This window comes from Artemia sp. Qi Xiang Cuo, chromosome 16 (assembly GCF_049724085.1).
Source record: "Artemia sp. Qi Xiang Cuo chromosome 16, ASM4972408v1, whole genome shotgun sequence".
Taxonomy (NCBI): Eukaryota; Metazoa; Arthropoda; class Branchiopoda; order Anostraca; family Artemiidae; genus Artemia; species Artemia sp. Qi Xiang Cuo.
Window position 1 is genome coordinate 3,273,117 of NC_142809.1, and position 26,206 is coordinate 3,299,322.

General features: G+C 34.9%; 1 protein-coding gene across 1 annotated transcript in view; it reads left to right on the top strand.

The window, feature by feature from the left end:
• LOC148942485 (uncharacterized) overlaps positions 1-26,206 on the top strand; it is a 139,257-nt gene that overhangs the window by 14,894 nt on the left and 98,157 nt on the right. The window contains exon 2 of the mRNA XM_089102018.1: positions 9,450-9,559. Within this exon, the coding sequence (XP_088958144.1) occupies positions 9,450-9,559 (110 nt within the window). The remainder of the gene's footprint in view (positions 1-9,449; positions 9,560-26,206) is intronic.

Sequence of the window (26,206 nt, forward strand, 5' to 3'; positions counted from 1 at the left end):
ATTCTTCACGTTCATTGAGAAATAACAGAGAAGATTCGCATAAAAGAAAAATAGTACACAAGAATTCATCATCATTCTGGAAGATTTAATGCTGAAAAGATGGCCGCACTTTGGGTAGCGAAAACATGTCGCCATCTAGACTTTTTATGCGGCTCTCTCCGTAGTACTCTGGGACTGGTCATCGAAAGTAGTTAGTCTATTGCTTATCAAGTAAAAGGTAAGTTAAAGGTAAAGAATATGGCATTCGACTTTACAGTCCTCACTGGTGGTGCTAATCTCCGTTTCATGACCCTTCAGTCAGGAAGTGCAATACGGGGTTGGGAACCAACCATCCTGTGCTTTCGCACACCCTTCCTGTTTACCTTCTCAGAGATTTCTCCAGGTACCCATTTCAAGATGGGTTGACTCTGGCTGAGCTTAGAGAGTCACGTCACTGACCCCCGTTCAAAACCAAATAATTAAGAACACTTGGATCCAAACCCTCGTCCTCTCGGACAAAGGATCCTAAATGCAGCGCACCAATCCACTTGGCTAGGACGTTTATCAAGTAGCTGAGTCTACTGCAGACAAAAGTGTTTTTGTTAATTTCTTTTGGTGCTCAGCTAGCAACTAAAACACTCAGAATCTATCAGCTACCCGAGTTTATTGTAGTTAAAAGTGCTTTTATTAAATTTCTTATATTCAGTCACAAACTAGGACACTCGGAATTTACCTACTAGCTGTGTTTGCTGTGAGTAGAAGTGCCTTTATTTAATTTTGTTTTGATAGTCAGTCACCATTTAAGAGAGTCAAAATTTTACCAAGTAGCTGAGTTTGTTGTATACAAAAGTTCTATTATTAAATTTTTATACGCTGTCGGTAACTAAAACACTCGGAGTTTATCTACCACCTGAGTTATTGTGGTCAAAAGTGCTTCTACTAAATTTGAAAATTCAGTCAACAACTAAGACACTCGGAATTAACCAACTGGCTGAATATGTTGTATGCAAAAGTGTTTTTTTTATTTATTTTTTTTTGATACTCAGTCACCAATTAGAAGAATCAGAATTTTTCATAAGAAATATTTTTGATTTTGTAAAAGAATGTGATTTCTTAGGATGTTTTATTGTTTTATAAGAATTGTTTTTGTTTTGTAAGAAGTATTTTTTATTTTTTAATAAGAATTTGATATCTTTTAGGATATTTTTTTTGTTTTGTAAGATTTTTTTTTGTAAGAATGTATGTTTTGCTTTATAATGAGTATTTTAAATTTTATGACAAGTATTTTGTATTTTGTAAGAACAGTTTGTCATTTTTTAGCATGTGTTTTCGTTTTGTAAGAATTATTTTTTGTTTCCTAAGAAGTATTTCGTATTTAGTAGTAAGAATTTTTTATATCTCTGGATGTGTTTTTGTTTTGTAAGATTTTTTTGGTTTTGTAAGAAGTATTTTTTGTTTCGCAATAAGAATTTGTGCTTTCATAGGGTGTATTTTTGTTTTTAAGAATTATTTTTGGTTTTGTAAGGAGTATTTTTGTTTTGTAATAATGTTTGATTTCTTAGGATGTTTTTGTTTTGAATGAAAAATTTTGTTAAAGGAAGTATTTGGTATTTTGCAAGAACAGTTTGTATTGTCTAGGATGTATTTTTGTTTTGTGAGAGTATTTTTGGTTTCGTAAGTATTTTCTATCATTGCCTCAACATATTTCTTAACTCATCTCTAATGAAAATCTAAGAGCGAATTAATATGAAAAAAAGAAGATTTATTTCATATATAAGTGCGAAAACACTCTCATAAGTACCATCAGTGAAAAGAATAGGCATAGATTGACGAGCGGTAGTTGTTCCAGAACGATGATGAATATTTGTGTACTCTCTTTCTTAAATACGAATCTTCTCTGTTATTTTTCAATGAGTGTAAAGAATTCCTGTAAGGAGACTCTTCTTTTCTTGATCATTTATTTTTCTCTTCGTTATCCCTTTGAATTATACCGTTCCTCCTCTTCCAAGGGTATTGTTGTGCTTTTGAGCTTTCATGGGACGGTAAGAACACCCTTTCTTCCGCTAGTTTCTTAATTGACCAATCTAAAACTGAGCTTCTCTCCTATTATAGCTTATTTCATTTCATTCAATATTTTTCTCATCTCTTCCAGATTTACCTTATCGATTCCAGTATTCAAATGTTCTAAATTGATTTCATTAGAGTCATAAGAATTAGTGAAATCATGATAATTGCCTTTATAGATACTACAATTGTAGTAGAAAAGATATTTCCATCTCAATGTATTCATCTATCACAGCTTTCTGTTTAAACACTAGCTGTACGATTGATTCTAGTTATATGTCTGAAAAATAATGACAGATTAAGTTTAGAGATGTTTTTTTGCTCAAAGTTCACTACCACAAATACACAAAACGGGGTCCTATGATAAATCATACTTTTTACTGTGTCATATGTACATAACAGGATCAGATATGTCCCTTGATATCCACTTGGTGAAGAACTTAACCTCGTCTTTAGGACAGTGGTAATCTCTTTCAAAGTGAGGGCATTTAAACTCTTCTAAATTCTAAGTAACTAAAATACTTGGAACTTATCAACTAATGGAGTTTGCCACACTCAAATATGCTTAGTTAGATTTTTTGGTACTCAGTCAGAAACTAAAACCCTCCAAATTTATCAAGTAACTGAGTTTGTTGTACTCAAAAATACTTTTATTATATTTTGTGGTACTCACCCAACAATTAAAACACTCGTAATTTATCAACTATGTGAGTTTGTTATTGTCAAAAATTCTTTTATTAGATTTCTTTTGATACTCAGGCATCAACTAAAACAAAGAAAATTTCAGCCAACTACTAAAACTTACTGAATTTAAATTCATCTATCTCAGACTACTGACGGAAGAGGGAGGGATGTATCTAGAATAGGGGTTTACTTAATGTAAAAATAAAGACGGATTAAGCTTAAAGACATTTATTGGTTAAACATATTCAAAAGGATTTTTTGAGAAAAGAAACCATATTTACATAATAATAATACTTATAGAGTTCACTATTAAACATCCAGAGACGGGTGTTTGAATACTTAGAGTTCACTATAAAACATCGAAAGAAGGGTGTTCCCTTGATATAGCACGCCTTTTTACCGTTTCGTGTGCACTTATCATGATCCGGTAGGTCCATTGGTATCAACTACGCAAAGAATCCAACCTAGTCTTTAGGATGATGTTATGCCCCTTCAAATTTAGGACATTTAAACTCTTCTATATTGAAAAGTGTAATTTTGGGGTGAGAGTCTTTATTTAGAACTTTTCTTAGCCACATTACCCTTTGTGTGCATTGCTTCAACTCCAAAAAATTTGTATATTTCTCGGACTTCTTCCTCAAAAGTACTCATTTCTTTACCAGTTTTATTGTATGGTGTAGTCACTCGGTCATAGAATCCCGGTCTGTTCATGTGGCGTAATGTTAGTACTCCACAAGATTTTACCATACTTAAACATATTATAGTTCACTTTTCAATGATGATAGTCGATTTCTTCTTCTTCCAAAGATAATAATCAAAACGCCCATTCGAATATAGCACCACAAGATTATTTTTCAAACTAAAAATCTTCGTGTCATATAGTCCAATCATCTTGGAAGCAATTAATTTAGTATTTAAGCAGAGAGAAGTTCTTCATAAAACTTTTATACCTTTGCTGAAGGTTAAAAAGACTTGTTTTGCAGTTGCAAAAAAGGTAGTAGTTCACTGATCTCAACAAAAAATGTTACACAGATAGTATATGACTTTCTTCATGTGTTAAACGGTGTACTATAGTTAAAAATATATCTTAAGTTACTAGGAATAGTTAGTGGAAATGATTTTGGTTGTATCATATTACATTATGTTAGTAATTTGAATAAACAATCTAAATGATATAGTTTATTGGAATATTCATAGATAAAATATTAAATGTTATTAATATCAGCATAAAAAATGAATATTGGAAATCCGTGCCATAAAATAAGTCATCAATTTTTCTCCTGACATGCCACTTATTCCCTTTCAGGGCCATACACGACTTTTCATATGGTTTCATTTGTCCTCACGGAGTCATATGGTATATACAATATTAAATGTTATTAATATAAGCATAAAAAATGATTATTTCAAATCCGTTCCATAAAATAATTCATCATGTTTTCTTCTGACATGGCACTTATTCCATTTTGGATCATACGCAACTTTTCTTATGGTTTCATCTTCAAGCTCATCATACATTTCATCATTGCTTTTATTGTGTTCAGTGAGCGTATCTTTTGGTAAATTATCAAAGGTAATAGTAACGTTTGCAGGTGCTTTGCTGTTCATCGGGTTGTCTTTATATTCTTTAGTAATATTATCTGCTAATGCTTTTTTTATTTTATTTACGATTTTATAGTTTATTACGACATTAGTTTTAAATAGATTACAGTTTTAGCACATAGATAGGCTATGGCTTATGATACTGGGAGAAGAGTACGCCTGTTTTCTTCTTATTATCTTTTGAATGCTAATACCCGAAAGATGGTGATAAGGCCTATCAACGGGTTTCGCATTAACAGCAGTAGCAGCAAGAAGTCGACCTTCATCGTCAACTATTAGTTTCAGGCTTGCATTCTCTTTGAGCATTATCATCTCTGGAGATCTTACTCTCACATATCTAGTTTTTTGACGATTGAAATTCTTTGGCGCTCCAAAGAAATTTGATTCCTCACTGTCATGACAATGCACGCATGAATTTCAAATAAGATCCACATTAGTGCTTGTTTCATAATTCATATATTTCTCTTTGTTAGCATTCAACGCTATGATAATTTAATCATGAATAAAATTTTCTTGATATTTTTCTAAAAGATAAAATCCTGGTTAACATACAAATATCATTTTCTTAAGGTTATGTATGTATGTATGTATGTATGTATTTATTTATGACCCAGCATACAAAAAGAAAAAGAAAGATGGAGTACATTCAAAACAAAGAAAAGAGAAGAAAATCAAACAATCAAAAGCAAAAACCAACATTAAACATCAAAAAATGACATTTTGCCATTCATGACTAGTTTCCTTACTGCACATATGAGCATTAAGCTCACATAGCTTGACACATGGATCCGATAAGCTACATTTTCTTATAAGGTACGAGTTACGGGTCCCAGGGGGGACTCACAGTAGAAAATTAGCATATCTAAAAACCCACGCTTCATTCTAAGACGATCAAATTCACTAAATATTCGGTAAAACGGCACTAAATAAAGAATATGTGGCAGGGCTACACTATTATACATCTTTGTGATAAGGGCTCTATTCAAATGGAATTGGGAACTTACTTTCGCACCATATGAACGACAGATTTTACTCTCCATATTTTCCAACATTATTTGCTTAGTTTTTCTAAGATTCTTACCAGTTGGGAGACCAAGATATGTCAAGTTATCACAAGGCTTTACTCCAATACCATCCAAATCTATAGATGCATCATCAACTCTAGTCAAACCTAACTCATTGACAATCAAAACTTCACATTTTGCTGCGTTTAGGGAAAGCCCAATTTCACAGTAATTTTACGAAATATCTCGGAAACATTTTTCTAACCCGCTAGTGGTCCTACTAACATTAAGAACATCATCTGCATAACAAAGTATTGATAAATCCATCCCTTTATAAATACAACACGAAGAAAGTTGACACTGAGCTGGCAACGTTGCATTATTATATATTGTGGATGAAGTAATCGCACCCTGTTTAACCCAAATGTGAATTGGTGTTTCTCTGGTCAATAAATCATTTCCAGGAATACATATTTTAGCTTTCATATGGCGGTACATGTAAAGGATAGGTCTAACTAAATCAGGCGATAATCCATGGTTCAGAAGCTCATTCATTTCTTGGGGATGCAATAGCGAGTCAAACACTTTACTAACATCATACGTTCCAAGGGTTAGGGTCCCATCGGACTCACCTGCATCAATCAATAAATTACACAAACATTTTAGAACATGGAAACATCCCAGCTTAGGCTGGAATCCGAACTGATAAGGAGGCGTATAGCAAGTAGAAAGTAGACTATTAATTATGAGCAATTCAAAAATCTTAGCAAATACACATTAAACAGTAATAGGTCTGTAGGGCGAACACTCATATGGATCCGCCACTTTTTTAAGGATCGGTGAAATAAGACCTAAACAAAATGAATGCGGGACTACACCACTGCAAAAAACCATTTGGTAAGGCAACGAAAGATGAAAAATCAGCTTAACAGACGCATTTTGAAAATGAAGGGCACATATACCATCACGACCCATTGATTTTTCTTTTTAAGCTTTCGTGTAACTTCACTCAAGTTTTTAGTACTAACTACAAAGGCACCCGGTCCGGGATTAAACAGTCGATCATTAAGTTCACTTTCAAATTTTTCACATTTTTAAGCATCAGGTTCAGCAAACTGGTATAAAAAAAGGATTAAAAGGAATTTGAACTTTCACGGAAAGAATAAATCACAAAGTTCTGAGCATAGTGGGAATTTCTAACCTGAGACGGCATTATTAGGTTTGGTATTCAAATAGGTACTCATTAGCAAAAGTAGTACTTTTGATGACTTTAATTTTTTAGTTCTATTTCAAGTGTTCCTTAAATAGAGCTAAATATGACCCCCAGGGAGAGGCAGCATAATTTTATAAGAATGTTTTGACAAGCTAACATTTCAGAAAAATGTATTTTCATATCTCAAACGGGATTCTAGAGCAAAGATGTATATCCCAAGCAACTTCAATAAGGTAAGGTTATGCCAGAGTTCAAAACAAACCAGTTAAGCATTTTTGAATCTGTTATACCCTTGTAAAATAGTTTAAAACGTTTATGCTTGCATTATCTTCCTCATAGTACCGCCGTAACATTGCTAAAAATTCATTCGACTTTATTAATTTCATTAGAACTTTTTAAGAAACTTAGGTCCCAGTTTTCACAAAAATATACCTTCATGCCTCAATCGGTATCAAGTCAGTACCAGAAAACCAAACATTAGCCTACGAAGATGTTGCTTAAAGCTAATTTCGTTTCCTTTTTTAATAAGAATACTTGGACCACCATCAGGATATTCACACACAATCCAAATTCTAAGCTATACTGATTCAATGGACTGATCCCTCACCGGATATATTATCCCTTGTTACGCAGGCACTCACCCTCCTCAAATTCTGGTTTATATTGTAAAACAGTATTACCAATCTACAAATGTTCATTAGCCCGCTCAAAAATATCTTAGGGAAAAATTTGCATTTGTCTAAAATAATAAATAGCCTATAGTTTTAATACTCATATATGATCCTCAATATCTATGCAGATGGAAGAAAATAGAATGCAAATAAAGAAAACAATATTTACTAATATTTCAAAAATGTATGTATCCCTCACGTAAAATCTCCACATATCCCCCAACTCATATTTTCCAGTTCTCCTTTCACCATCCAGAACTCCCTGAAATTTCGTTTCGAAAGACCTAGCATAGTTAGTCCTAGCAATAAGAATTCCAAGCTAAGTTTCAAATATGGTCTGTGTTACAGCCTCTTGAATTCTTGAAAATTATATAGAACTCCTTAGCTACGCGGTAGGCTTCTAATCGCAGACAATTTGTTGCCTTTAGCTCAGAAACCATGAATTTCCGCTCCAATCGCGTATAAATCAATCCCATTGAAATCACTCCGGTTTAAATCAACTCTCATTAAACTCAACCCTCGTTCAAGTCAATCCCCGTTTAAAACAATCTCACGCAGCCCAACGCCTATTCAATGTATATTTACGGAACAGACATCCAAAACTACTACCAGCAAATTCCCCAAGGAAAGGAGGAGGAAAAGTTTCAATAAGCCTTCCAGAATTTTCAAGAAATTCCATTAGGTCTAATCCCAGTGGAAGGTATAAATAGGTTTACTCCGAATTGACAGGGGGAGGATAAAATCTGTACACAACGCCCTGAAAACCTAGCGCCCTGCTGCCGAGTTCAATAGGTTAAATTCTATATATATATACATATATATATATATATATATATATATATATATATATATATATATATATATATATATATATATATATATATATATATATATATATATATATATATATATATATATATATATATATATATATATATATATATATATATATATATATATATATATATATATATATATATATATATATATATATATATATATATATATATATATATATATATATATATATATATATATATATATATATATATATATATATATATATATATATATATATATATATATATATATATATATATATATATATATATATATATATATATATATATATATATATATATATATATATTTATATATATATATATATATATATATATATATATATATATATATATATATATATATATATAGGGTTTCAGTCCCTGTGGGATTTGGTTCACTCTTTACTAGGTTGTAGCTATAGCTGCAGTGATATTTCAATCAATTTCAAAAATTTAACTTCGGTGCTGGTTTAAGCTAGCTTTGAAATTTGTTTGAATATGAAATGTCTGTTTCTAGGTAAACCTAACAGTTAGCTAAATCTCATTGGGAATGAGCCCTTACAAGAGCATTCATGACGAAATTGTGTCATGGAGCTCCTTCTAAAGTTGAATGAGAAACAATCAGGAAAGCAAAGCATATCGATTGAAATAAGATATATCTCATTAGATAGTTAAGATAAAACTACACAGCAAATTTTTATTAGAACAACAACTATATCAGAATGACAACTTAAAACTCACAGTATTGCTACCACAGAATTTTTTTTATCTCAGATCCCAATACTGAAGGACATAATCTCCTTACCATTCATGGTCCTTTGGCAGCTACGAGTGAACCCGGTTCCCGTGCTATCAAGCAGAGAATAATCCTACTATGCTACTATGTTAAATTCCTTTGCACTTTTTTTCCATACAGCGAAACATTAGCAATTAAGCTTTGTGATTAACTGACATAAGCTTAGTTATAAAAATTCTCCAACAAATTGTTCACTGGCACCGACGCTGGTTAAAATATCTGCTCTAGGTAAGTCCCATTGTTAATGTTCCTCAAAAGGGGCTATATTTTTAGGGCAATGCGTCGAATCCTTCAGGAAAAGTTGAAAAAATGCATTATATGCTAAAGATATATATATATATATATATATATATATATATATATATATATATATATATATATATATATAGTAGTTACCATACAATATCTTATAAGCACGGGGCTACCTACTCTCAAAATCTCAAAATATCCTGTGTTTTCCCAGCAGTTTCATAAAATTTCGTTTAATTTGTTTATTTCTAGTTTTGACTGTATTGTAGTCCCCCAGAGATGAATTAATGGGCTTATGGCGAATCACAGTTCCTGATTTATTGTATGAAACCTCTTGTGTTTCAGATTTGTGTACAAGGACGCGACATAACGCAGGAGAACAGACTCACAATTGACAGCATTGTTGTGTATGATTCTTCCATAGTCCCCACTGAGCCACCTCAACCTACTGAAAAGTAAGTAATGTTCTGTTCGTTTTCTTCCCTTAATAAAGCATAATGTTCTATGGTAATGAGTAAACATTTTAGTATTATCCCCATAAGCATTTTATACAGGCCCGTAGGGGTGAACCTGAAATTGAAAACACCTCAAGATATTATTACATGAACTTGTTTGTTACGTAGCGCAAAAGGGAGTTGCTTGTTACGTAATTGTTTAACCATGCAAATGTTTTCTTCAAGACAATCGTATTGATTATTTACACCTCTTTCTTACGTAGTACTATAGGGAGCTGCTTTTTACGTAATTGTTTACATAGGCAACTTTTTTTTCAAGATCCGAGTTCTTGGTGTTGATTATGTACACCTGTTTGTTACACAAACATAAATATATGTACATTACATAAATATATATACGTACAACACAGGTGTACAGGTGTAAAAGTGTACAGGTGTACAGGTGTTACATAAACAAGTAACATAATATTTGTCGGCATGAATATATAATGAATCGGAGGTAATAGGCTTGAGATTGTCTGTGCACGATTTCGACTCTTGTTGATAGAAGGGCATCGCCAAGTGCTGAAAACCATGTTGTGACCATGATTGGCCCAGGATTGTACAAAGCCTCCATTCATGGAAGTCCCAGGGCCTTCTTGCTGTCCGGTTCTAGGCCAGCTTAAGCACTTCAGTGTAGACTTGAGAAGATATGTGATCCCCGACCTGCACTGGTCTCTGGGATCATTGCTTTTTCTGAGGCCAAAATAATTTCAATGATTTAAAGAACATGAAAATTGGAACTTGGAATGTTACGACGTTAAAAAATGATTATCGTATCGACATTTTGACTGACGAATTCAGACGATTAAAACTGGACTTATTAGAAGTTTCAGAAATTCATATCCCAGGGGTAAGAAGCATGAAATTATGTGATATAGAATTTGTTTACTCAGGCAGGAAGGATGGGGTACATAGAGAGGGAGTAGGGATCATGATGAATAAGGAAGCTGCCAGGTCTTGCTTAGGCTGGGAAGGTATTAATAATAGGATACTAATTGCTCATTTTATGACTAAAAAGTTCAGGGTATCAGTTAAAGTTGTATACGCCCCCTGAAGAACCGACTGACAGAGATACTAGTGACTCATATGAATTTTGACTTACAGTTACAGGAGCAAATAGACAGGGTCCCAGGTAGAAATATGGTGTTATTACTGGGAGATTTTAACGCCCAGGTCGGTAAAAATAGGGATAGATGGTATCCTAGCCTAGCTAAATTTGGTGTAGGAATGGATACAGAATTTTGAAATTTTGTAAGTATAACAATCTAGTTATAACCAATACGTTGTTTGGTCATAAAATGGCTCATAAGTTAACATGGTATTCACGTGATTGTAAGACAGCAAACCTTATTGATTATGTTATAGTAAACCGAAGACTGGGAGGATCAATACAAGATACAAGGGTACATAGGAGTGCCGTTATTGATGTTAAAAGTAAAGATCACCATCTAGTAGTGTCTAGGGTTAATTTAAAGCTGAAATTTCAGAAGAGTAACTACCTGACAGGAAGTTATGAAGTTGGTAGACTCCAGGATGAGAATTTGAGAAAAACCTTCCAGGAACAGTTGAATACTAAACTCGAGAGTTTAATATTTGACAATGTTGAATATGGTTGGAATAATTTTATAAAAATAACTTGTTAAGTTGCTAAACGTGTCTTAGGGAAGAAAGGTAGAACTACAGCTAAGAATATTATTGAAAAAGCTTTATGTTTAATAGAAAGGAGAAAGAACTTGTACAAGAATTATCTGAGTGATAGATCATATGAAAATAAAAGGAATGTAAAGAAAGTTGAGAAAGCATTAAAATATGAACTAAGGAGTTGTGAAGTGGAGGCCATGGATAAAAGATGGAGCTAGACAGGATAATAGTAAAATATTGTACTGGTATGTTAACAAATTGAGACGGAGTAGTCAATCCGGACTTGGCCCAGTTAAAGATGGGAATGGGGCCGCAATTAGCGATAAGGAAAAAAACTAAAGAGAGACGGGCCCAACATTTTGAGAATTTGCTAAACCAAGATTGAGCTGCAGGAAAAGATATAGAGGAAAATAAAAAGTTTGTGATACCTTGGATGTGAGGGAGGATTTTTTTGTCAGGAGGAATTAGCGACAGTACTAAAATGATAAAAAATAAAAAGACTCTAGGTGCTCATAGGGTGGTAAATGAATTTCTTAAATTTGGTGGCTCTGAGGTTAGAAATAAGTTACTGAAGATTATGAATATGATTTTTGAAAAAGGGGAAGTACCAACGATTTTAAGGAAAACTTTAATTAAGCCACTTTATAAGAAAGGTGATAAACGTGAGTGTGGTAATTATCGGGGCATTAATCTAGTCTCTGTAGGTAGTAAATTACTTAGTAATATGATGCTTTTTAGACTGAGTGATGCCGTAGACAAAGTTTTAAGGGAGGAACAGTGCGGTTTTAGAAGAGGTAGAGGATGTGTCAACCAAATTTTCACTGTTAGGCTACTAATTGAGACGTGCCTGAGTTTTCAAACACCCTTGGTCCTCAGTTTTATATATTATGAGCAAGCGTTCAATTCTGTTGATAGAAGAGATTTAGTAAAGGTTTTATACTTGTATGGTATATCAGACAAATACATTAAAGTGATTAGTGCTATATACGAGAATAACACTGCTGCGGTTAAGGTAGGAAACGAGATTAGCAATTGAAGATTTGAATTGAAATAGGAGTTAAGCAAGATTGTGTTCTACCCCCCTTTATATGGATTATTTTGATGGGCTTTGTCTTAAGGAGCACAGGAAAGGCAATGGAAGACCACGGAATCAAATGGGGAGGAAAAAGTCTCCTGGACTTATATTATACTGATGATTTAAGCATCCTAGATGAAAGTGTGAGCAAAATTAATGATATTTTAGAGGGTTTGCGAGTTTAGGGTGCTAGAATAGGTTTAAAAATTAATGTTAAGAAGACTTAAGTCACTAAGGCTAGGAATAAGTGAAGATGAAAAGGTGACGCTGGGTAATGAAACGGTTGATCAGGTGGACAGCTTCGCTTAACTTGGTAGTATTATTAGTAAAGATGGTGGGAGGAATGAAGATATTAAAAGTAGAATAGCCAAGGCTCAGGGTGATTTTTACAGTTAAAAAAAATTTGGAAGATTAGGAAGATAAATCTGCAGACCAAGATTAGAATATTAGAAACTACAGTGAGGACTATGGTCAAATACGGCTCTGAAGCGTGGCCCCTCCGGAAAGCGGATGAAGATTTACTAGATGTTTCCAGAGAAATTGCTTAATGATTGTCGGCTGACTGACCGTATTTCAATTAATAGGCTATACGAGAAATGTGGTTCAATACCGCTCTCTAGGGCTATAATGAAAGAATGTTTGAGGTGGCTAGGGCACGTTGTGCGGATGAAGAATGACAGATTGCCGAAGATTGTTCTTTTTGACCAATCATCTAGGGCTAAACGGAAAGCAGGTCATCCTCGTCTGAGGTGGGAGGACGTCATAAAGAAAGATTTGGACTGAGGAGGAGCGTGCGTCCCTGTGATGGCCTTAGGCGGCTTGGTGCTAAGGTGAGTTGTTACTAGTAGTATTAATAGTAGTAGTAATGCTATAGGGAGTGTCTTATTACGTAATTGTTAGCTTACGCAACTGTTGTAACTGAGGATGACCTGATCTTGCGTGACTTGTTTTGCTAGAGCTCACGGGCCAGGTAGTCGAGTGGGGAACCCTCTAGTGTAACTGTGGAAGACATACTGCGCAGACGTGTGTGTTAAGTAATTCTGTAGGAGATATTACTGCTATTTTTTCTTCAAGGCTTTTTTTTCAGGAGATTTTTGTTCTACCAAGCGTTTATTTTTCTTCGTGTTTTTTTCGAGATTTCTATGTCTTCAAGATTTTTTTGTTTCGAGAAATTGTTTCTTCAAGGCATTTTCTTCAATATTCTTGTTTTCTTCAAGATTTATTCCTCGGGGAACCTCTATAATCTGAAGACAACAAAGATTTTGTTCCACTGTTGGAATCAAACGTAGGAACAGAGATTTCCCCAAGGGAGTGACATGTTAGCTAACTGAATCAACAAATCATTATTGATATCATGTCTTTGGAAATAAATTATATAATATAGGCTGTTTCCCACTCGCACAATTATCTACACAGTTTCTAAATCAATAAGCTGAGAATCGCGTGTTTCATACCTATTGTACCCCGAGTGCACTATAACATCAAAAATTGTTATTGATTATTGATCTATTAAACATAATTTTACAGATATACTAGAGATAATATTGAACGACTGTACCTAATGACTCCAGATGTATATAGGCTACAAGATACCTGAATTATAACAGCGAAACTTATTGAAGATTCTTTCTGAAACAAGAAATATAAAAGATGAAGACAAAGGCTTTTATTGTACTTATAAGTTTAATTAATAAACAAATTTACAAAAATTATTAAAATACTTTATTCTTTGGGAACAGAAATCAATATTATACAGCTAGGAAAAGGTATTTTCAACTATAAAGTCATTTAATCGAGGATTGTCTAAATGAATGCTGAAAAATTGGCTATAACTATACCCACAACATCAAAAATATAATTCTACATGAAAACCACAGCTTTTAATCGATAAATCTTGTACTTGCATTCCAATTTGGTCCAAGAACCTTTATGATCCAACAAGAACGTGTATAAACCGTATAACGAATTCAACATTTTCTTGAATAAGTCTTTTCTTTATCCTTTTAAATCAGTGGTTTCATATATTTACCACTGTAAAATTAAGACCTTCTTAAACATACAGAAATTACCTTCTAGGAACAGGGCAACCCATTCTTTGCATTTTAGACATGAATTATGTTTTAACATAGCTCCTTACTTTTAGAAAAACATTTGATCAATTTCAATATTTGTTCGTCTTTAATTTTATATTTACTTATTGTTAAAAAGGGCACATAATTTAAAACCTTTTCTTTAATAAGCCATTTCCTAATCCCCTTCAACCAATGGTTTTATTTATTTTCCTCTGTAAAATCAAAACCTTCTATTACATACAGAAATTACCTTCTAAGAACAGGGCAACTCCCTCCTTACATTTTAGACATTCCCTCCTCTTAAGTTTTATCATAACTCCTTACTTTTAGAAAAAACATTTGATCTATTTCAGAATCATTTTTTTTAATCCCACCTCCTCTCCTCTCGGTGACATAATAATCTTTTTCACATAATTTTGAAACTTTAATGTCACCTACACTAAAATTTAAAAACGACATTTATTTTTCAAATTTTTTATCCAAATAATATTAATGAAAACAATCTCTGCTACTATAAATATTTAACATGATCAAAAATTTTAATAAGGATTATTAGCCTTCATTACCATTTTCTGTATTTTTATCCTATATTTTCATATTTTTTTCTCTTCCTTTTTCCCTTCCAGATAGGAAATATGTTTTTGAGGAGGAAACTCCCTCGCAACCCTCAGGGCAAAGGTTTTAAGTTACGTCCTGGGGGCATATAAGGTTTTTTATATAAGGCGTTGTCGTAGAAAAGTCAAAACAGGTTCATTCGATTGGAAATTCAAAGGGCTGGTGCCCTTTTTAAAAGTCGAAAGGGATTGGAGGGCAACTAGCCCCCCAACTCCCATCATTCCCCCAACACATCCAATCAAAATTTTGAGATAGCCATTTTGTTCAACCTAGTTGATTTCAAGATATAAAATATGTTTTTTAGGAGGACACTCCCCAGCAACCCTCAGAGCAAGGGTTTTAAGTTATGCCCTGGGGGCATATAAGGATTTATAAGAAGGTGTTGTCGTAGAAACTTCAAAAGAGGCTCATTCGATTGGAAATTCAAAGGGCTATTTCCCTTCTTAATAGTAGAAAGTGATTGGAGGGGAAATAGCCCCTCCCCCACGCCCATCATTCCTCCAAACACATCCAATCAAAATTTTGATATAGCCATTTTGTTCAGCGTTGTCGATTTCAACTAGAGGAGGTATGAAACTAAGTTAAACAGTACTATTTGTGTCCAGATTTTTAAAATGGTGTATGTAGTTAAAAATTGCTCAAAATTTTTCTCCAGTATACAAATAGCAGGCCAAACTATAATGTCTTAAAAATCAAAAAGATTTAAAGTGTTATTTTCTTTTTCCCTGAAAAGACTATGTCAATATAAAACGAACAGAAATTAATTAAAAAAAACTTTTTCCACAAAATAAGTTTTTCAAAGAAAAGTAATGAACTCTATTAACCAAAAAATGAGCAAAAATAAAATAAAATAATCTACCAAGCTTGAAACTACCACAAATCATCATCGATAAATAAATGAAACCCAAAACAAACAGAAATAACAATAAATAACTGAGTCAAACCCAAAAGGCGCTGAAATTGACACAAGTTGGGCTCAAAACACCTATGCTTTCCCAAGGCCAGAACAAAATTTGCACTTTACTGAAAAAATACAAATGAATGTGCATTGTCAGTTTAATATACATATATGCTGATATTTAGTAATCAAAATGTGAAAATTATTTTATTTATTAAAGTTATAAAAGTAAAAACATTTATATTTTTTTCAGTAAAGTACAAATTTTGTTCTGGCCTTGAGAAGGCATAGGGGTTTTGCGCCCAACTTATGTTAATTTCTGCTCGTTTTGAGTTTGACTCGGTTATTTATTGTAATTTCTAATCGTTTTGGGTTTCATTTATTTATCGATGCTGATTGGTGGTAGTTTCGAGCTTGGTAGATTATTTGATTTTATTTTTGCTCCTTTTTTGTTTAATGGAGTTCTTTACTTTTCTTTGAAAAACTTATTTTATGAATTTTTTTTTTTTAATTAATCTGGAAAAAAATAAGTAGACCAGACTTAGGTATATTTAGGGCAAGATGATTTGCATCAAACAAAGCAAAGGTTCTTTCTAGAACAGAATACACTTTCTTGATAAAGGAAGAATCATTAATTTCTGAACACCCAAGAGTACTATCATCGGGAATTGCAAATAGCACTGGATCTAGAGCTGCGTCACTAGGTGGAACAAAATTGTGACCACAATTTCTACAGCAACTTCGTTTAGTTTGTTTGGGTACAGCAATAAAAAGATCATTGATGAATATAAGGAATAAAACAGGTCCCAGAATAGACCCTTGAGGGACACCAAAATCAACACGGAAAGATCTTGAAGCTTGGTGTCAATACTGAGAGACCTTCCGGATAAATAAGTTTCAAACCAATGATAACTGATTCCCCGTATACGTAGGTTAGTATGTGATATGCTGTCAAAGGCTTTCCTGACATTAAGGAAAATTGCAGCTGAGATTCTACCCTCATCAAGTGCCTTGTTAATGAACTTCAGCAAGGCCATGCAAGCATATTCTGTTGATTGTTTAGGGTGAAAGTTTAGGGTGTTTATATTCTGTTGATTGTTTGGGGGGGGGCTATTAGCCCTCCAATCACTTTTGACTATTAAAAAGGGCACTATCTCTTTGAATTTCCAATCGAATGAGCCTTTTTTGAAGTTTCTATGACAACGCCTTCTATAAAAACCTTATACGCCCCCAGGGCATAACTTAAAACCCTTGCCCTGAACGTTCTGGGGGAGTGTCCTCCTCAAAAACATATTTTCTACCTGAAAATCAACTACGCTGAACAAAATGGCTATCTCAAAATTTTGATTGGATGTGTTTGGGGAAACGATGGGCGTGGGGGGGGGGGGTAGTTGCACTCAAACCTCTTTCGACTATTAAAAAGGGTATTAGTCCTTTAATTTCCAATCGAATGAGCCTGTTTTGAAGTTTCTACGACAACGCCTTTTATAAAAACCTTATATGCCCCCAGGGCATAACTTAAAACCCTTGCCCTGAGGGTTGTGGGGGAATGTCCTCCTCAAATGTATATTTTCTATTTGGAAATCAACTACGCTGAACAAAATGGCTATCTGAAAATTTTGAATGGATGTGTTTGGGGAAATGATGGGCGTGGGGGGGGAGGGGGCTAGTTACATTCCAATCACTTTCGACTATTAAAAAGGTCACTAGCCCGTTAAATTTCTAATCCAATGAGTCTTTTTAGAAGTTTCTACAAAAACTCGTTCTATGAAAACATTATATACCCCAAGGGCATATCTTAAAGCCCTCGCCCCGAAGTTGTTTGGGGAATATTCACGTCGAGCACATACTTTCAATTTGTAAAGCAGCCATGCGGAACAAATTGGGCTATCTCAAAATTTTGATTGGATGTGTTTGGGGGAATGATGGGTGTGGGGGGGGGCTAGTTCCACTCCAATCACTTTGGACTATTAAAAAGGAAACCAACTTTTTAATGTCGAATCGTTGGAGTCGTTTTGGACCGCTCTGTGTCTCCACCGTCTGGAACAACTTTATATGCCCCCAGGGCAGGACTTAAAACCCTTGCCCGGAGTGCTGTGAAGGAGTGCTCTCCTCAAAAATTCAGTTCATACCCGTTAACCCGATAAGCGGACCGAAACGACTATCTGTCAGTTATGAGTGGATGTGTTTGGGGAAATGATGGGAATGAGGGGGGGGGAGGGGGGCTAGTTACACTCAAATCACTTTTGAATATTAAAAAGGGCACTAGCTCTTTAATTTCCAATCGAATGAGCCTGTTTTGAAGTTTCAACGACAACGCCTTCTATAAAAACCTTATATGCCCCCAGTGCATAACTTAAAACCTTTGCTCTGAGGGTTGTGGGGGAGTGTCCTCCTCAAAAACATATTTTCTATCTGTAAAGCAACTCCGCTGAACAAAATGGCTATCTCAAAATTTTGATTGGATGTGTTTGGGGGCATGGGGGGAGGGGGGGGGGGCTAGTTGCCCTCCAATCACTTTCAACTATTAAAAAGGGCACTAGAACTCTCGATTTCCAATCGAATGAGCCCCCTTTGAAGCTTCTACGACGACCCCTACCATGTGAAGTGCCTCTGGGGAAAAAAAATAATAAAACATTGGAGCAGCATGGCCTTTACGGAAGCCCTCTACGGAAGCGTAAAAGTAGTCGAAGTGATTGCTCCAACTACAGAGGAATCACCCTCCTGTCGGTTCCCGGTAAATTATTTGCCATGACTTTGATATATAGAAGTACCCAGTTCATCCGTATGTGCCGCCGGATTCAGCAAGCAGGTTTCATCCCGAACAGATCCACAGTCAGAGTTGCCACGGGTAGTACCAAAGTACTACTTTTAGTACTTTTTGATCAAAGTAGTACTTCTTGAATACTTTCTGCAAAGCAGTACTTTTTCAATACTTTTTGTCAAAAGTAGTACTTTAGACTGAAAAGGGCAATTTTACGTGCATATTAGAAATGATAACCAACAATGATAACCAAGATAACCAACTAGATTTTTTTTATTGTTAAATTTCAATAAAAAACAATCTTAATAAATCCAGCTTCTTAAAAAGACCCAAAAAATAATTTTAATTGCTCCTGTCCCGTCTAACTTTTAAGAGTGGCTTGTTCTCAGTCTAACTTCCTCCAGCCTTAAATTTGCATAGCTCCAACGTGATGATTCGAGGAATTCTGAGTGACAAAATTTTTTTTTTGTTTTTATTTTATAAGACAAAAAATATTTCAATCATTGTTTTCAGTTCCTATGCGAAACAGCAGTTATTTTACATAAAATGCCTTTTTTCCGTTTGTAATTTGAATCATAACTCCCAACCAAAAGAAAGCAAGAAATAAAAGAAAATTATTTCTTCAACCCCAAGAATTTTGGCCTATAGCTGTTTTGATGGGTTTCACAGGTCCAGACGTACAACTAATTTTTAGTGGAGGAGGTCAAACAATAAAGAAAAAGTTTAAACTCATTTTCAAAATGAACTAAAAAGTAGAGAATTATTTTTTTTTCTCAAGAATATATGAATATAAATGAACATGAGGGGCACAAAAAGCATTGAATTTTACATAACATAAACACCAAATTTATCTAGGTTTTAAATGCATAAACGAAAAGTCGATGAATTGAGGAAAACAAGTAAAAAAGATCAAATTATGCAAAAACGAATAGATTTTTTGCCCGGGATTTTCACTTATGTTTATAGATTCTGGAAAAAAAAATATTTTCAAATTTTTTATTTTCCAGTTAAAAAAAAAAATATCTTGTCTCATCCAAGATTAAAACCTAAGTTAACACATCCTCAGGAAGTGCTCTTACCGATGTGCTTTACTGATAAAAGTGGAAAGTTACTGAACATTCGGGAGTGGTTGAAAAATAATTCACAAATTAAAAAAATTGTGGTACAAAGAAATAAATGGAAGATGAAACAGAAAGATTAGTGAGTTAATAAAATCGAACTGCAAATGATTTAATTAAAAAAAATTAGGGGGGATAATAAGAAACCTATAATTTAATAAGGAAATGCCGAGAAATTCGAAGAAATTTATGTTTTCAGGTGCTTTGGGCTCCGGCCCAACCTACGTGGTCCCTCTGAATCAGTTTTTAAGTAAACTTTAAGCCTACCCTAACGGATACAAGGGTGTTTATTTTCTCAATAATAATGGGCACTAGTCTAGTTGCCTTTTTCTAATGCCAAATATTTAGTGATTGTCCTTTTCTGAAGGAAACACGCTAAACACACAAAAGCAGTACCATTCAGTTCTTTATTTTATACTATTTCCAAATATCATGGCCCCTTTTCTGAAAATACACCCACCCCCCGATGGTCCGGGATGTAGCTCTATGAATATATTAAAAAAATCAACAAATCAAATTCTCACTTTATAATATGAAAGAACATGTAAGAATATTACAAGAAAGAATGTCATCACAAGATTCGACACAAAGATGAAATGTATTTATACATTTATATATGGGACCTCAGAATGGGAGGGGGTTATACTGTCAAAAATGTGACCATGACACTTGGAAAAAGTCTAGCATGAAATTGAAAATTCTGGCTCAGCTAGCCCAGTTTTAATGTTTTCTGTAATTTAGCCCCTGAAACTGCCTTGTCAGGAAGCAAATAATCTCTAAGAGCAATATTATACAGCGAATACTCAACAAATTTTGAAATTTATGCCCTAGAGGTTTCTTTATCTCTTTTATATCTCTTTCTCCCTCTCTTAGATACCTCTTTTAGAGAAGCAAATACCCATAAAAACTAAACTTGTGCTGCAAAGGGCCCCTGCTTGTCCCCCTTAGTTACGCCACTGATTTGATATATGGAAAACCGGTTAGAGTCGCTGCTCTTATACAGATTCTTTATCTAGCTAATGAATCTGGAGACGAAGCCAAAAAACATGAAGCTAGTGCCACTGACTGTGAAGAAACTGCAAATGACATTGAAGGTGAAGATAATGAACTATTAAATGTGAGAAAACGAAGAATCAGCAGAAATAAACCACCAAAGCCAGTGAAAATACAAAAATTCAGTGCAAAATGGATAGAAGATAAAGACTTGCAGGTCTGGCTGTAAAGATATCCAAGGGATAGGACAAAATCTTGGTGTAGGTTTTGCGAAAAGATCATTACTGGTGGCCTATCCCATTTACGTAGACATACACTGAGGGAAAGTCACATATCCAAAGTTGTTAGTATGAAGAACCAAGTGCGTATTGCTGATGACCAAACCAATGAGTTTACTTTATCGGGAGCAGCAAAGGAAAGAGAACTAATTAGCCAACAGGTGACAGCTTTAGAGTTGGCAATGTCAGCCTGGGTAGCATCAAAATCCAAGGAGATGAGTATTATGGACAGCTTGCCCGCATTGCTTAAAAAATTTATTCCTGATTCATCAGTAGTAAAGCTTCTTGCATATGGAAGAACTAAAACCACTGGACTAATCAAAAACGTAATTGCCCCTTACGCCATCAGCCAGCTGAGCTCAAGATTGGAAAAATCACTCTTTTCGCTGATGGTTGATGAAAGCATTAATAAGTGTGGGACAAAATACTTAGACATCATCGTTCGCTACTATGACAACACTACATGCGGAATCAAGGAAGACTTTTTGGCCATTCCAGAAGTTGGGGATACAACAGCAATGGGCCTTAAAAACTTGATCTATAAGACTTTAAGTGAGAAGAAGATGACAATAAAAAAACTACATAGGATTTGCATCTGATAATGCAAATGTGATGCTTGGGAAGCCGAGCATGCACTCCTGTACCCATCTGCAACTCGATGGTTAGCGTTTGAGGCCGTCTCTCAGAGGCTGGTGGAACAGTGGACTGCTCTGACGTTGTTTTTCGCCTTACCTGCGAATGATGGTCGGGGTCAAACGGCAGTGAAGCTTTATACAGCTTTGATCGATCCCGAAGTCAAGCTTTATTATCTTTTTCTGAATTACGTTCTTCCTATTGTAAACGGCCTGAATCTTGAGTTCAAGAGCACAGAAGTGAAAGCTCACAAACTTTTAAAAAGCGTGGGTAATACTCTCTCCGAACTGGCAAGGACTTATATCAAAGACGAGCTTTTGGCCATTCGTTCAGTGTTTGAAATAGATTTTTCAAACCCAAGAAACTTCACAGCTATGGAGATGGATATGCATTTTGGAGCCGAATTTGAGCTCTTTGCAATTGATCAGATTGAAAGTCGGAAACTTCAAGACAGACAGCTAGCTGCGACAACTAAAAATTGCCTTGCGTTTTATATCAAGCTGTGCTCTGAAATAAAGCGAAGAGTAAACAGCGAAGACCTTGCTTCGCATGCTAAACTGGTTATCTCCAGAAACTGCTTTATCCGGATCAGCTCCTTCTATACTCCCTCTTTTCCGCATATTAAAGGACTCTTTCAATGGTTCTCTGGAAGTTCAAGCCCTAAACATAGAATGGAGGCGACTCCTATTCTTGAAGAAAGAGCTAGGGGACGAGAAAGTGTCAGTTTTGGAGTTTTGGAATTCAGTATCCACCCTCAAGGATGGTGCTGGGGACTCTGCTTTTGTTCACCTACCTATATTCATAAAGGGTATTATGTCGTTGCCTCATAGCAGCGCTTTGGCCGAACGTCAGTTTTCGCTGTTAAAGCTAGTTCGGACCTCCTCCGGAACAGACTACTGCCAGAAACAATATCCGATATTATGCATGTCAGGAGGGAAGTACCGAATCCAGAGACTTGGGATATTCCAACAGAGCTAGTCAGGAGTGCGAGGAAGTGGAAGCGTGAGCTTAAATAATATTTTATTACTGTAATGGTCTGTAAATAAAATTCTCTTACTGAACTTTTAGGGTGACGCCTTTAGCGCGTTGCCCCCGTTTAGTTCCATTGAGTCAAAATGGGACGGAAAATGGTAGTGTGGACTGCTTTTCCTGAAAAAGTGCCAAAAAGGAGACAATAAGTTATAAATAAAAGTAGCTTTTAAATGTAGTAGCTCTTAAACAGAAAAATTGTTAATTGTCTAACAGATGCTTAATTTTTTTTTTAGATTTTGACTAAAAAAAAAAAAGGATTAATACGGATAACTGATAAACTTGTACATATTTGTTTCAAAAACTACACATCTTGACTACTTTTCTTGCTTCCAGTTTTCTGTCCTATTTTCCCAGAAAACGGATAGTCTGGATGCCATATTACCCTACTAGGCAATTACGGACCGTTCATAGTGAACATCCAGAGATAACTTTGATGATTTTGATTGTAGTTGCTTCCCATATCAGTGGCCCTTTTTTGCCATATCGGAAGTCAGTGTTCGACTAGCTATACAGAAATAACAAATAAAAATTACTCTGGCTTATATAATAAGCCAAAGAGAAACTACGGGGCTAAAATGCCGCGTGTTGCGCGAAGCGCAACACGCGGCAAATTTTTAGGCAGGGTGTTAGTACTTTTCTGTCGTGGTAGTACTTTTGAGCTATCCTGGCTAGTTCCAGTAGTTTTGTTGAAGTGGCAACCCTGTACACAGTCAATTACTTGATTTGCGGTCTCTCTACACTCTTTCGTGCGCGTCTTTCACTTTTCATCAACTTCGTGGTGATGTTCACACAACCCTTCAAACTACTCATTCTTTCGTCACTGATAGGTCTTCGCAATTCAAGGAGTATTAATATTTTATTTACTCCATCGGTGAGTTCTGACTTTAATCCATCAACTGGTTGTCATATCGTTTGGAATAACCTACCTGAGTCAGCTCAAGAATGTCACTCGTTTGGTAGTTTCAAAAGAATTTTAAGAAATTTTTTATTGTCTTGATTTTTCATGTTTATATATATATTTTTTTAATTTTATCAATATTATTTGGGGATGGGGGCGGGTGACCCTAGCCTGGGTTAGAAATGTTTGTTGTGAGTGGTATTTAGTTTGTTTAACATTTTTTGTGGCTTGGTTTCAAATATATATTTGGAATTTGGTTTAATTCATTGCATTGTCCAACACCTTCCTTTTTTATGGAGGGGGGGGGGGTCTCTTAAAATCGCTTTTTGTTTGGGTTCTCTTTTTTCCCTGTTTTTTTCCTGGCCATAGAGCCTTACGGGGATTCTATGTTGAAGTGTTTATGTCGTAAATTTATCGATTGATTGATTGATTGATTACTTTTCTTTGAAAAACTTGCTTTGTGGAAAAAGCCTTTAAAATTAATTATTGAGAAGCGGGAATGTCAGATCCTGGGTGTCTGGAAAGCCTATGACACTTAAGATGAAGCTTTCAGGGAATGTTGAACTGAATCAAAAGGAACTATGTGCGTCCAAGTTGTCAAAAGGGCGAATCTTCAAAATTGCAAAAGTTAATAAGTTGCAACTTCTAGGATATGTTGAGGGGGAATTGAAACTAAATCGAAAGACTTCATAAATATCAATATTTCAAAACGGAATATTTACAATATTTCAAGATAGACTAAGAGATTTGCGCTGGAACTTTCAGGGCACGTTGTTGGGGAAGTTGAACTAACTCAAAGAGTAATATGAGTAGAATGCCTCGTCTGGATTCTACGAGACATATAGCAAATACTTCTACGAGACATATAGCAAATACTTCTACGAGACATATAGCAAATACTTCTACGAGACATATAGCAACTTCTATGTTATTCTGGGCCTTGTATATGCCTTTTCAAAGAGATTCAAAGCTCCGTCACATGGCCTTCTGGATTCTACGAGACATATAGCAATTTCTATGTTATTCTGGACCTTGTATATGCCTTTTCAAAGAGATTCAAAGCTCCCTCACATGGTCTTCTGGATTCTACAAGACATATAGCAATTTCTATGTTATTCTGGGCCTTTTATATGACTTTTCAGAGATATTCAGAGCTCCCTCACATGGCCTTCTGGATTCTACGAGACATATAGCAATTTCTATGTTATTCTGGTCCTTGTAAATGCCTTTTAAAAAGAGATTCAGAGCTCCCTCACATGGACTTCTGGATTCTACGAGACATATAGCAATTTCTATGTTATTCTGGGCCTTGTATATGCCTTTTCAAAGAGATTCAAAGCTCCCTCACATGGCCTTCTGGATTCTACGAGACATATAGCAATTTCTTTTATTCTGGACCTTGTATATGCCTTTTCAAAAGAGATTCAAAGCTCCCTCACATGGCCTTCTGGATTCTACGAGACATATTGCAATTTCAATGTTATTCTAGACCTTGTATATGCCTTTTCAAAAGAGATTCAAAGCTCCCCCACATGGACTTCTGGATTCTACGAGACATATAGCAATTTCTATGTTATTCTGGACCTTGTATATGCCTTTTCAAAGAGATTTACGCAATACCGGGCCTATAGGTAATACTTCTACGATGTTGATTAAGGACAAGTTTTTCTGACACAATTTACTGGATTATAGGCATGCAAATAGCATGTAGTTTCAAAACGTGTTTAATCACGTTTCTTGAATGAAGTATCTGTACTGTATATTCAAGAGGTGAAATCAATAAAGAGCTTGGAATTGAGTTTTATGGATGATATGGAAAAATGGCACATGTTAAATATTCGGGTAAACATATGACTATAAATAAGGCTATTATGTCTTTCTGAACTTTCTGTGCGAGGCAGGGGTAACTATTTAGTTTAAAAAATTCTAGGAGGAATTGAGTTTTGTGGCTGGTGTGGAAAAATGGTACTTGTTAAATATTCAGGTAAACATACGACTAAGAAACGCTTCACTATAAATAAGGCTATCGTGTTTTTTCGAACTTTCTAGGGTGGGGTAACTATTTAGTTTAAATAATTCTAGGAGAAATTGAGTTTTCTGGATGGTATGGAAAAATGGTACTTGTTAAATATTCTTGTAAACATACGACTAAGAAACGCTTCACTATAAATAAGGCTATAATGTTTTACCGAACTTTATAGGGCTGGTGTAACTCTTTAGTTTAAATAATTCTAGGAGGAATTGAGTTTTATGGATGATATGGAAAAATGGTACTTGTTAAATATTCTGGTAAACATACGACTAAGAAACGCTTCACTATATATAAGGCTATCGTGTTTTTCCGAACTTTCTAGGGCGGGGTTAAGTATTTACTTTAAATAATTCTAGGAGGATCTGAGTTTTGTGGGTGATACGGAAAAATAGGACTTGTTGAATATTTGGGTAAACATACGGCTAAGAAACACTTCACTATAAATAAGGCTATTGCGTTTTTCTGAACTTTCTGTTGGAGGCGGGGGTAAGTATTTAGTTTAAATAATTCTAGGAGGAATTGAGTTTTGTGGATGGTGTTGAAAAATGGTACGTGT